Raw genomic sequence first — 13762 nt, forward strand, 5'->3', positions numbered from 1 at the left:
GAAGATGATAAAAATATAAATTAATCTGTAAAAGCTAAATACATTTTCTTACTAATCTAGCTAGAAACTGAAATGAAAAAAATGGGCAGCCATATTTAGTGTAGCTGAAGTATTGTTTTCACCATGTACGCTAATTAAATAAAATCAAGATGAGTTACAGTGAAAAACATTCATTATCTAGTAGCAATCTGTGTGTGAAATACCCACATTTATTCAAGGAGTACGTATGTTCTACTATACACTTGAGTATTATTTTGGTATTACAAAATATAAATGAACAATTCAGATCTCTACTGCATACTCTAAGCATAACATGACTAGATAGAGATCACCATCATCATCATCATACATATTCTACTCAAAATTAAACAAAAACTACACCACCACCTTAGCCTCACACATAAGAACCACAGTCCATGAGACAGGTGCTATATTTGTATTAACACTAAAACAGAACTTAAAGGCTGTGCCATCCCACCATTTGGAGCAGAGCTAAAGCAGATCAGAGTTAGAAACATTGTTGCCAGTTTCTCCAGCAGATCAAACAGAAGTGAGATAACTGACCAATTCTGTACACCGCCACCCTGTGGCAGACCAGTGCTGCTGCACATTACGCTGCATTTTCAAAACGTCTCCTATTGTTTTCCATAGGGACTGTCAGCAGCCCCCCGCAAAGGATCCTGGAAGCGGTAGGGGCACAAACAAAGTGAAGAGGGTGGTGATTGGTTTAATCGTTTAAGTTATTTAATGTTTAAATGTGAAGTCACAGGGACCATCGCCCCATTTGTGTTTGTTTTCCGAAGCTGTCGCATTTAGTACCTACTCAGGGAAAAGGTACCAGATTTGCCTAATGGAAAAGCAATAGAGCATAGTAGAGAAGACTAGGGTGCATGCAGTGGAAAAGTGCCATAAGAGTGGCCATGTTGACCCATGTCAAAACTGGATATTAGAATGATGGTAGATCACTTGGTCCCGTGCTTGCTATTTTCTTTTCCATCTCGTGAATGACTGGGTATGTGTGTGAGAAGAAGAAGAACCAGTGGTGGGAGTGTGATGCTCTGAGCAAATGTTCTGCTAAAAAAAACTGGGCTCTGTTATTCATGTGCATACCAATTTGAATAGCATATTAGGCATTTGGAATTTGTCAATGTTCATCAGCGTACATTATACTAAATCAGGATTGGCAGGACATGGCAGGCAAATTATCGAAATAATATTCATCTCTTAAGCCAAGTATTAAGTCTCAAGTAGTGAGTCCATAAAGGCGAGTCTGTGTCCCAGATTTTCATCCCCATCTTTGCCTCCAGATGCAAATGTCACGTCAGCTTTAATCTCAGGGTACTTACTTCCATACAGAGTGAATCATATAGGAACCATGCCCTTTCATAAACAATGTCCTTGCTTCATGTGACTAAACGTAATTACACAATTGGCTACTCAGTTGCATCTTGGCCACGTGTGTGTTTTTGCATTGTTGGTTTATGCATAAGAGATATAACAAAAGGTCTCGAGTGGCATTTGAATCTGGAGTCTGCATAGAAGGAGCATGTGCTTTAAGGATGTGCTTTACGTGCTTGATAAATTCAACTGAATATACATTTGTTATTAAGCTAAAATTGTGCAATTTGTCTTACAGTAATGATGTGGTCTTGAAATCAGAGCCAAAACAACACAAACTATATCACAGAGAAACTAAGAGCCAATTAGAATCCACCCAGCCTCACTTAATTATTGCCTTTTTCCCCTCATCACATGCTCCTTAGCACGCTTCTAGAGGCTAATGATGGATGAAGGGATGGTATGACCCTGAGGCACATTTCATCACATTCATCACACATACTGAATGTATGACGGGGAAGGAGGAATGCACATGACTGCAGCTATTCGAGATGTGAAGCAGCCCACTCAGTACACTTTTCAGAGAACAACCCACCCTTTACCAGAGAAGATCAATTACAAATATTTCGCCAGTACCATGTTACATGGGCTCTATATTATGGCTAGATGGATTAATGTTTTGTCAACGATAAAAGCTAAAAACGTCTATAACAGTGAATTGTTAATTATTGAATGTGGTATTGTAAAACTATGACATGAATATCGTTGATTCCCAAGAAAATCATGTATTTCTGTTTGTCAATTTTTTTTACTTTTCTACCCCACTTGAACACAGCAGCAATCCTTCACATTGTGTGAAAATTTCATCATGAATGGACCAAAAGAAATGTTCCAAAATAAATATTAATAAATGTATATTTATTTATATTGGAATACATTTTTATACTGATTTCCACTGAGCAGAGAGAGGGAATGAGAGGAAGACTAGCTTACTGGACTGATCCAGTTGGTCTTTTTACTCATTTCCAACACCAGGGGCTTTGCAAACTCATCCGACTGGTTTCCAACACGCAAACAGACTGGAGAGCTAGCAAATGGTGTGGAAACATCTTCTGAATTTTATAAAATGTGTTTTTTCATTACAGTCATGAACTATGCCTTTAAGAATATTTTTCCTTCATTCTGCAACAGGATTAAAATAAATAAGTCGCTCAACATAAGAGAATGTGCCAAATTCCATAAACGTAAAGACAGAGGCTATGTCTAAAATGACTCCCTATTCTGTTTTATCCCTCAGTATACAGTGCACTACTATAGTGAACTGAATTCACAACAGTAGTGAACGAATTAAGACACTACCACATGTGGGTTTTTACCAGACAACATGGGTTGAACACTACATTTTGCAGTGTGTTGTGACATTGTTTGAGTGCACTAATAATTCACAACGTTTTTTGGACACTAATACAAAATGGCTGAAGCCCAAAATGGCGCATTATATAGTGAATAGGGCATAACTTTAGACACAGCATCTGGAATGGCTCCCTATTCATGGTTCACTATTTTATGGTATAGACAGCACTATTACAGTAAACTGAATTCAGGAGGGAAGTGAATGATTTCAGGCCTCATGCAGGTTTTTACCAAAAATATGCAGTGGGTTGTTGGTATCCACTATTCACTAGTGTATGGGTTGTACAATATTTTTGAAGTGAATTGTGTGATTGTTTGTGTGCACTGATAATTGTCCACTATGCTTTCAAACAAAGGCGGAACCACCAAACTGTCAACTAGTGAATAGGGCACAGTTTTGGACACAGAGACAAAAAAAATTACCACAAGTACTTTGCTAATTTATTTTTGAATGTTGTTTTTAAACCAGGCTGTGTCCATGTAATGAAGGTACAAAATTGGTGATCGCTGGTATTTGTAAGAACATGACACCAATGTTTTGGCACTCATTTTGCAGATTCTAATAAAGGATTATAATCTTAATATCAGTTGATATTATTGGCCAAACCATATAATCAACATCATTCTCGCTTAAATTCACAAATTATACACGGTTCTTCAGATAAACTAGAAGTTATTTCATAGTCCCTGTGGTTGTAAATCACAAACTGCTATTTAAGCACACAAAATTTACATGCAACCTACATCCATTTGGAGCATTCTCCAGCAGAACGAAACCCCCCACACTCCAGGCTGCTAATCAGTGGAAGGACAATGGAGTGGATGGTAACAGTAGAGGCTAAGCCCAAGGGCCGGTTAGGTTAATGGCTCCTCATAATGAGGTTACCTTCCTCCACATGTCTGCGCTAACCACTAAAGCATCCATAATAAGTGCAGAGAGAAGACAGAAACTCCAAAATATTCCAAGCAACCTTTTGCATTGTTATTCAGGTAAACACTGCACTGAGAACACCATTCCCCACTTAAGGGAATACAATATGTATTGTGATACAGCATTAAAACAGGCAGAATGTTTTTGTGATTGACACAATTGAAATGCACATAGAAAAGTATGACACGATATGGGTTACTCTGGAGTGCCTGAATGCAAGCCTATAGTCCCCATGCTCAATGCAATGCCAAGTGTGGGCTAATGGGATATACAGCACCCAACACTTGGCTGTGGAAAAGTAGAATTGTGTTCTCTGGAGTAATGGTGCATTAAGCAATAAAAATGTATTGTAATGGATTTTCTGATCCAGAACTAATCAGACATCATCCCTACCTGGCCTCACAAATTTTCTCAGGGCCGAACGATGTCAAATAAATTAATGAAACATAATAAATTTGCTTCTGAAAAGTCTCCACATTTCAGCTTCCCAGTTCTGGACTAGTTTCAGATTTACTAGTGGAGTATATGGCAAGGGCACAGGTTTATTGTAGTATGTATAATCTTATAGGCCTCTGCTCCAGTGCCAGAAAATTAGCCTGCCATTTCTGATCTGGGATTTAAAAGGAAGTGAATATAGCCTACTTAAAAATAGGGTACAGAACAGAAAGTGTATGGATTAAACTTTGTGGGCAGCAGGCTAATCCTATTCATGTTTCCAGTGTCAAGACACAAATGTATAAGTACACTCCAATCTGTTCTTTTACAGAAAATGTGTCTTTTTCTGGTAGTACAGAAAGACAGTGAAATCACTCCATTTATATTGGCATACAAAAACGTGAGTAATGATATACCACTGTAGAAATCCATAAATACATCCAACTTTAACCAAAATTCACAGTGGGTTTTATTGTCATAAAGTGATTCACTGGCTAGTGGGGAAAAAAAGAATCTTGCAAAATACAAAATTTTTGGTAAATGTTTTATTCCTCCACATGCTGGAATACTGCAGATGTGCAAAGAAAAATATATATCTCAGTTTCTGCCAATTTTTTCTTTGAATACAGCAATCCTTCACATGTGTGAAACGTTCATGATGAATGAACCAATAGAAAAGGCTCCAAAATTACTTGGAATAAAATATTTTTTAATTGACTTTTATTGAATCTTGTGAAGGTTATTTCCTTCTCCGATAAAGTCACTATTTTGGAGATACATGTTTTTTCCTTGCACAGTGACTATATGTGAGAGAGGTATGTATGTGGATGGAATGGAGCAGTACCACTGGAAATTGTAGGGGCAGTGCAGCCGATAATTCAAGCAAATTACCTCTGGTAATGTGAAAATAATTCTCCATCTCCATGTTACAAAGTATTTACTGGCCTCACACACCACCATTTTAATCTGTTGCTTATTTTGTGTTTTATTTTTTTGAAGCTCCTCCTTGGATCACCACCTTAACGTGGTGGAGGGGTTTGCGTGCCTGCGTGAGCCTAGGAGCTATGTTGTCGGGGGCAATAGCCCCTGGTAGGGTCTCCCAAGGCAAATTGGTCCTAGGTGATGGGCCAGACAAAGAGTGATCCATAAAGACACAGATGAAAAAGACAACGAGGACACAGCCTCCCTTGCCCGGAGCAGGGTTACCGGGGCCTCACCCTGGAGCCAGGCCTGGGGGAGGGGCTCCTTGGCGAGCGCCTGGTGGCCGGACTTTCACCTATGGAGTCCGGCCGGGCTTAGCCCGAAGGGGATACATGGGTCCACTCTCCCATGGGCCCACCACCTGTGGGAGAGGTAGTAATCCGGGTCTGGTGCATTGTGGATCGGGTGGTGGTCGGGGTCGGGGGCCCTGGCATTCTGATCCTCGGTTACTGAAACTGGCTTTTGGAACATGGAACGTAACCTGGTGGGAAAAGAGCCTGAGCTGGTGCGCGAGGTTGAGAGGTACCGACTAGATATAGTTGGGCTCACCTCGACACACAGTATGGGCTCTGGAACCAATCTCCTCGAGAGGGGCTGGATGCTCTTTCACTCTGGAGTTGCCCAGGGTGAGAGGCGTAAGGCAGGTGTGGGCTTACTCATAGCCCCCCGGCTTAGCGCCTGTACGTTGGGGTTTACCCCAGTGGACGAGAGGGTAATTTCCCTGCGCCTTCGGGTTGGGGAAAGGGCTCTGACTGTTGTTTGTGCTTATGCACCGAACAGCAGTTCAGAGTACCATGCCTTCTTGGGGACCCTAGAGGGAGTGCTGGAGAACACTCATTCTGGGGACTCCATTGTTCTGCTGGGGGACTTCAATGCTCACGTGGGTAATGACAGTGAGACCTGGAGGGGCGTGATTGGGAGGAACGGCCCCGCTGATCTGAACCCGAGTGGTGTTCAGTTATTGGATTTCTGTGCTCGTCACAGTTTGTCCATTACGAACACCATGTTCGAACATAAGGGTGTCCACAAGTACACCTGGCATCAGGACACCCTAGGCCGCATTTCGATGATCGATTTTATAGTCGTATCATCTGACCTGCGGCCATATGTTCTGGACACTCGGGTGAAGAGAGGCGCTGAGCTGTCAACTGATCACTACCTTGTGGTGTGTTGGATCAGATGGCGGGGGAGGATGCCGGACAGACCTGGCAGGCCCAAACGTGTGTTGAGGGTTTGCTGGGAACGTTTGGCAGAGGAACCTGTCAGAAAGATCTTCAACTCCCACATCCGGCAGAGCTTCGACTGCATCCCGGGGGAGGCTGGTAACATTGAGTCTGAGTGGGCCATGTTCCGGACCTCCATTGTTGAGGCGGCTGAACGGAGCTGTGGCTGCAAGGTTGTCGGTGCCTGTCGGGGTGGCAATCCCCGCACTCGGTGGTGGACACCCCGGGTGAGGGGGGCTGTCAAGCTGAAGAAAGAGTCCTATCGAGCCTGGTTGGCTCAGGGGACTCCGGAGGCAGCCGACAGATACCGAGGAGCCAAGCGGCTTGCAGCCTCGGCGGTCGCTGAGGCAAAAACTCGGGTGTGGGAGGAGTTCGGTGAGAACATGGAAAAAGACTTTCGGTCGGCTCCGAGAAGTTTCTGGCAAACCGTCAGGCGACTCAGGAGGGGAAAGCAGTTTTCCACCAACACTGTATATGGTGGGGGTGGGGAACTGTTGACCTCGACTGGGGACGTCACCAGACGGTGGAAGGAATACTTCGAGGATCTTCTCAATCCCACCGGCACGTCTTCCGCAGAGGAAGCAGAGCTTGGGGACCCCGGGGGGGGCTCGTCTATCACTGGGGCTGAAGTGGCCAAGGTGGTAGGGAAACTCCTTGGCGGTAGGGCCCCGGGGGTGGATGAGGTTCACCCCGGGTTCCTCAAGGCTCTGGATGTTGTGGGGCTGTCCTGGTTGACACGTCTTTGCAACATCGCGTGGACATCGGGGGCAGTGCCTCTGGACTGGCAGACTGGGGTGGTGGTTCCCCTTTTTAAAAAGGGGGATCGGAGGGTGTGTTCCAACTATAGGGGGATCACACTCCTCAGCCTCCCCGGTAAGGTCTATGCGGGGGTACTGGAGAAGAGAGTCCGACCGATAGTTGAACCTCGGATCCAGGAGGAACAATGCGGATTCCGCCCCGGTCGTGGAACACAGGACCAGCTCTTTACCCTCGCTAGGATCCTGGAGGGTGCATGGGAGTTTGCTCAACCAGTCTACATGTGTTTTGTGGATCTGGAGAAGGCATTCGACCGTGTCCCTCGGGGTATTCTGTGGGGGGTGCTCAGGGAGTATGGGGTACTGGGCTCTTTGTTACAAGCTATCCAGTCCCTGTACAAACAGAGCAGGAGTCTGGTTCGTATGGCTGGCAGTAAGTCCGACTGGTTTCCAGTCGGAGTTGGACTCCGTCAGGGCTGCCCGTTGTCACCGGTTCTGTTCACAATTTTTATGGACAGAATTTCTCGGCGTAGCCAAGTGGCGGAGGGTGTCCGGTTTGGTGGTCTCAGGATCCCATGTCTGCTTTTTGCAGATGATGTGGTCTTGTTGGCTTCATCGAGCCGGGAACTCCAGCTCTTGCTGGACCAGTTTGCAGCCGAGTGTGAAGCGGTAGGGATGAGGATCAGTACCTCCAAGTCCGAGTCCATGGTACTCAGTCGGAAAAGGGTGGAGTGCTCTCTCCAGGTTGGAAGTGAGATCTTGCCTCAAGTGGAGGAGTTTAAATACCTCGGGGTCTTGTTCACGAGTGAGGGAAAGATGGAGCGTGAGATTGACAGGCGGATCGGTGCAGCGTCAGCAGTAATGCGGGCTTTGTACCGGTCCGTTGTGGTGAAGAAAGAGCTGAGCAGAAAAGCAAAGCTCTCGATTTACCGGTCAATCTACGTCCCAACCCTCACCTATGGTCACGAGCTTTGGGTAGTGACCGAAAGAACGAGATCGCGGGTACAAGCGGCTGAAATGAGTTTTCTCCGCAGGATGTCTGGACTCTTCCTTAGAGACAGGGTTAGGAGCTCGGACATCCGGGAGAGACTCGGAGTGGAGCCGCTGCTCCTCCACGTCGAGAGGAGCCAGTTGAGATGGTTCGGGCATCTGGTTCGGATGCCTCCTGGACGCCTTCCTGGAGAGGTGTTCCGGGCATGTCCAACGGGGAGGAGGCCCCGGGGCAGACCAAGAACACGCTGGAGAGACTATATGTCTCGACTGGCCTGGGAACGCCTCGGTATACCCCCGGAGGAGCTGGCGTCGGTGGCTGGGGAGAGGGAGGTCTGGGTTTCTTTGCTCCGACTGCTTCCCCCGCGACCCGGACCCGGATAAGCGGTGGATAATGGATGGATGGATGGATTTTTTTGAAGCATGTAATGTTACATTATCAGCACCTCCACTGTCATTGCCTACATGTTGATTTTTTGCTTAACATTCACTCCAACTTAAAGGATGCATAGACGTATAAGGGCAGTGATGTTTACATTATAAACAGACATTTATTTAAGCATGTAAAGGCAGTTTAAATAAATTTAATTAAAAATTGTGCACATTTAATTTTTTTTCACTTTCACTTTTGTTGCAGCATCTGGCATTGACACAGACATATTTAGACTTGTTTTGTTTTCATTCCAATGAGAAGGAACACTAAGAGAATTTCAGCTGTTACTTGATCCTTAGACCAGTCCTTGCAGAGCCTACTAAGCTACTGTAAATTAGTTCTGCAATACAGACTGAACTGGGAAACAATGACAAAACAACAGTATAGAATATAAGCTACAATATTTATCATATCATTTATTACCTGGAGAGTTTCTGCTGTTAGATAAACTGTAAACTTGGGCACTCAAGGATACATGTAATAATACTTCCAGTACACATTTCAAACACCAGCCAGTCAACATCTTTTTCCTATCACATCAGGCTCTCCTTGTTGTTGGATTAATTTAACAATTTGTTGATTTTATTAAGTAAAATAACACATCTGTGCACATTTTTATGTACATTTACGTTTTATTTGCTAAATTGAATATATTGAATCAAAAATAAAATGTGGCAAAAGTTATTGCCCATTTGGAATTTCAAGATGCCTTTCCTCCATATGTTTGTTTCCAAAACTGCAAACAAAACTGTGCAGCAGAATTTGCAAAGTTTGCATTAACTTATCTTTATCAGGTCATTTGAATGTGGATATTCGAACTTATGTTAGAACATCAAAAACAGATAAGACAAAATATTTGCAGCTGTCCATATTTACAGTCTTTTACAAGACAAAAACGGAACCAAATTATGAAAGAGATCAAACAAGTAGCTGGCCAGCACAGGTTCTTCATATCAGAGATGAACCAAGATCAATTTCAAAGACCAGCAGCCTCCGAAACTGCTAAGATGCACACTAAGCCTTCACTTTTAAGAAAGCTGGAAGGTCAGAGTGAAATTCCAGGTTTAAACAATCAAAAAAAAAAAAAAAGAAATAAACCCTTAAATCATCAAGAACATTATTCCCAGATTGCTGCGTGACTCTTCATTAGCCACAGCCCTCATCACCATGGTAGTTTTAGCCACATCCACAGCAGAGAAACACCTACACAAATTTTCCTTACTGCCGTCCAGTGTTCCAGGCGAGGACATGCTTCTTTCTCTCTGTCTGTTGAAGATGAGCAAAGAGCCGAGTCGACAAACCAAAGACTGTGAGCTTGGGTTTGGCAGAGATACAGTTAAAACTGCATGATTTCCCAGGGCTCCAAAGCTCCGATCAAGCTGGAGACCTCACACACCGATATACACACAGACCCACACACACATACAGCAGGGCTTCTCTCTTCCCTATACAGTCCAAAGAGGCAGCATTGCCTGCTCAGGGACACAGTGCTAATGGCACAACTGTAGCGAAGAGATGCAAGCCTGGAACGTACCATTCAAGATCACTGGCAGGGGTGCAGAACAACTATGCATATATTTCAAACAAAATAATATGTGCCTAAAATTTAACACATACTGTGACTTTACCATGAAAAAGTAGCCAACAATATTTGGAAACAGAGTAATCTTCTTCTTCCACACACACAAACACATCCTCTGTCACCCACTCACCACAGCAGCCTCTTAAGTGAATTTATAAAGAATGCAAGGACATATGGATATGTACCATTTAGCACAAAAAAAAAAAAAAATCCATTCCAGGGCCCTGTCACACAACATTAAATACACTCTTTAAAATGACTACTTTAGGGCAAGTATTAATTCATGTATTCAATATTCCACACAGGCACAGTAAACCAGCAGAGAATTTAGTTTTTGTACATTCAGCTCATATATTAAGATGTTTAATTTTCAGAACAGAGTCTGTAAGTGTCAAGCTGGAGCCACCATTGACTTTTTCCTCAGACTGAATTACAGATGCACAAAATATTGGCAGTCAACATAGCCCTCAATTCACTTTAATTTGTACATAGATTTTACAGTTGAGCTATTCACAAAGCAGCTTGCGCATGCACTGATGTGCATTTATGCATTTGGTCATGCTTTGATAACTTAGGGTAAAAAGGTCAGTGGTTTGAAAATTTTTCACAGCTTGAGCTAAAAAAAAAAAAAAAAAAAGCAGTTTGGAGCAAATATTAAAATGTTAATTCCCCCACCCCTCCTAACAAAAAATATACTTTATATTGCAATATCAGGATCAATAATGATTTTATATTTGAATTCTGATTAATAAAAGCCTGAGGAACAAGAACGCAAAACTGTCCTAGCGTAAAAAGACCTTTTATAACCTGACTATATAACCTAAAACATACCATTTTCACAGGAAGTGCCCAACAAAACCTACATTTATATTGAATGCACAGACTAAATGCCATGGCGTTGCAATAACAAATGCCATTATGGATAATCAAAATAATATTAAGTGTCCTTGGCAACAGAATTAATGAGTTGCTCATCCATTGGTCATCAGTGACATTTTAATTACTATTTCTTATTTTCCTTACTATTTAATTAATTTGTAATCCTATCAATTTATGGTAAATCAATTTAATCTTTGTTTTCTGGGATTTAATCTGACAGTTCTATTTATCCTTATTGGGTTATGGTGCTATTAAAATGCTTTAAAATAAAATAATGATGATCCACCCTAACAATCTGATACATATAGTTGAATACCTAGATACACCAACACAGAGATCTCCACTCACCTAAACTCCTCACAGACAGTTACAGAAACAAGAAGATTGAACACAAGACCCTGGCACAGAAACAATACCTATAGTGCCACCATGCCACTAAGCCAAAAATCAGCAGTTGCTTATATTTCTTATTTACACCCACCATCAAAATTCAAAAGTTGTTTAAACTGATTGCATACGACCATGTATAAACCTACCCTCAGCCTTGAAATCAATCTTAGGGTCTTACCTTTAAGAGATTCCAGTTCTTTCCTATAAAATAAATAGAACGAAATTGATGAGAACTACAAAATATCATGTTATATCACTCATAGAATACTGACAGCAAGGCAATTATGCTACACACATGAATATAATGTATACCCATATTTCACACAGAGAACCTCTGATATTTCTTTTCCACAATACTGATGCCCATTCCATGCATATGCTTCTATGCTAATGAATAAAATCTCCACATGGATAGAAAGCTGAGCTGTGGGAGTGAAGCCCAGCTGCTTTCCAACTCACTGGCTAATGCTAGAGATGCATGATTTGGCTGTAGGCTCTGTAGGGCATTACACATTAGAAGACATGGCAAATGCCCTCAGATATTAGGTAAGCAACAAACAGTGCATTACACAACATTATACAAATCCCATATATAGTCTATTGTTCCTAAGCACACAGCAAAAAAAGATGGCCCAAATCTGATTTTGTGATAAGATTGTTTTATTCTGCTCTTTAGTGACACTGCACTGGGGGTGGCAGGTTAGGAAGATTCTAAGGGCCTGTGACTGACAGGGGCCCTAAAAACCCTTTTTGACTGACAAGCGTTGAACATGAGCTGCAAGACGTGTGCCACAAACCCACTGTTCCATTCTGCCAATAGCACATAACTAACTTGCTTACCCACTAGTTTGGTTTCTGCCTCTTATTCGCCAAATGACTTTCGCTTATTCTGAGCTACGGATACGATGAATGAGGATAAACTTAAGGGAACATTCACATCGACATACTAGCTGCACAAATTATATTTAAATCTTCATTGATTAATAAAGAAATTGTGAAAGGAAATGGACAAAGAAAATGAATGATCATTTGTAAATACCAAATAAACCACTGAAACATAGTGAAAATATCTTATTTGTATGAAATATCATGTTCCACTACTCAATTTCTTTTCATTTTACAAATGTACTCCTCAGTCTTCATTACTTGAAAGATTTAAAGTGACATTTCCAACTATTTGAAACAGCAGTAGAACACACAGGAAAAATAAATAGTATACCGAGGTTCCAGAGGGGCTTACTCATGTCAGGCCAGAAGACATATCCATTCTAGAGTTCACTTTAAGAATAATTAGAATTTAGTCTGACCCATGCTGATTTCACGCTTAATAAAAAAACTACTGCTGTCACTTTAGATCTTTCAAGTAATGAAGAATAAGGAGAACATTTGCAAAATAAAAATATATTGATTAATAGAACATTATATAGCATAGAAATGAAAATGGATTATCGATGGAGGCACCTATCTTGATATACATTCATGGGGCCCAAAATCTCCGGTAGCAATCCTGCCTATATCAGGCATCAGCCTCAACAGTTCATGCACCCACTAAAGGATTTTAAAAATCCTAACCGATGTTTAAAATGTGAGACACTCCATACATAGACTTTTTTTTTTTTTCTTTACAGATTTTTTTCTGTGCTTTATCGTTGTTACTACTCAAAGTCCCCAGATTACACAACCTGCCATGAATGAAACACCACACACTTTTTGATTACACACACCGACAGACGGCTCTCTTCCTCAGAACCTTACAGGAGGTTCTTGCGAAACGTTACGCCGCAAAAACAGGTGGGAGTTTCTCGGCTGTGTCTGATACAGAAAGCAGAAGATAGCTTGCTCTCTTGCTGCCTCACAAGTCAGCATTTTGATATGAATGTGTTTGGAAATCTCAGTCACTTTAGAGACAAGCTTTATAGGCAGCAATATTTCAACACATTGTCAGGGTACATTAATGCCCCCTTACCAGAATACTTTCAATTTTGAAGATACTGGAGCAAAAGCATTTTAAACCAGCATTAAAAACAGGCATGACTCTGCCCCATCCTCACTCAAAAACTGTCTTAGTAGATAGCATTCTGGTTGTTTTAGACACAGATTAGATGTAAACAAACACACTGTTTCAGGCATGGCGTTAGCGTGGTGCTTCACACCCAAGAGTCGGCGCGTCACACTACAGTATGCTGAATGGTAATTAGTGAATATGTTTCATATTTACAATTGACAATTTAGACAGCCCCAAATGCACTGGGAGAAGATCGGAGGAGTAAAATTGGATTCTGGACTTACTACAGGATAATCTGGAATGATAACTGTTTACGATATCCCTAACATTGGGAGAACACTTGCGATTGTCTGGAGGCGCAAATCGGTCCCAAAATCAGCCCGATTATCCTGTAGTATGGGCCAGGC

The 13762-nt window shown here is 42.1% G+C and overlaps 1 protein-coding gene across 3 annotated transcripts in view; it reads right to left on the minus strand.

The window, feature by feature from the left end:
* dtnbp1a (dystrobrevin binding protein 1a) overlaps window positions 1-13762 on the minus strand; it is a 44266-nt gene that overhangs the window by 14271 nt on the left and 16233 nt on the right. For all 3 annotated transcript variants that reach the window (XM_066682930.1, XM_066682929.1, XM_066682928.1), the window contains one exon: window positions 11529-11551. In XM_066682930.1, coding sequence (XP_066539027.1) covers window positions 11529-11551 — 23 coding nt within the window. The remainder of the gene's footprint in view (window positions 1-11528; window positions 11552-13762) is intronic.

Source organism: Hoplias malabaricus, chromosome 10 (assembly GCF_029633855.1).
Source record: "Hoplias malabaricus isolate fHopMal1 chromosome 10, fHopMal1.hap1, whole genome shotgun sequence".
In the NCBI taxonomy this organism is placed as follows: Eukaryota; Metazoa; Chordata; class Actinopteri; order Characiformes; family Erythrinidae; genus Hoplias; species Hoplias malabaricus.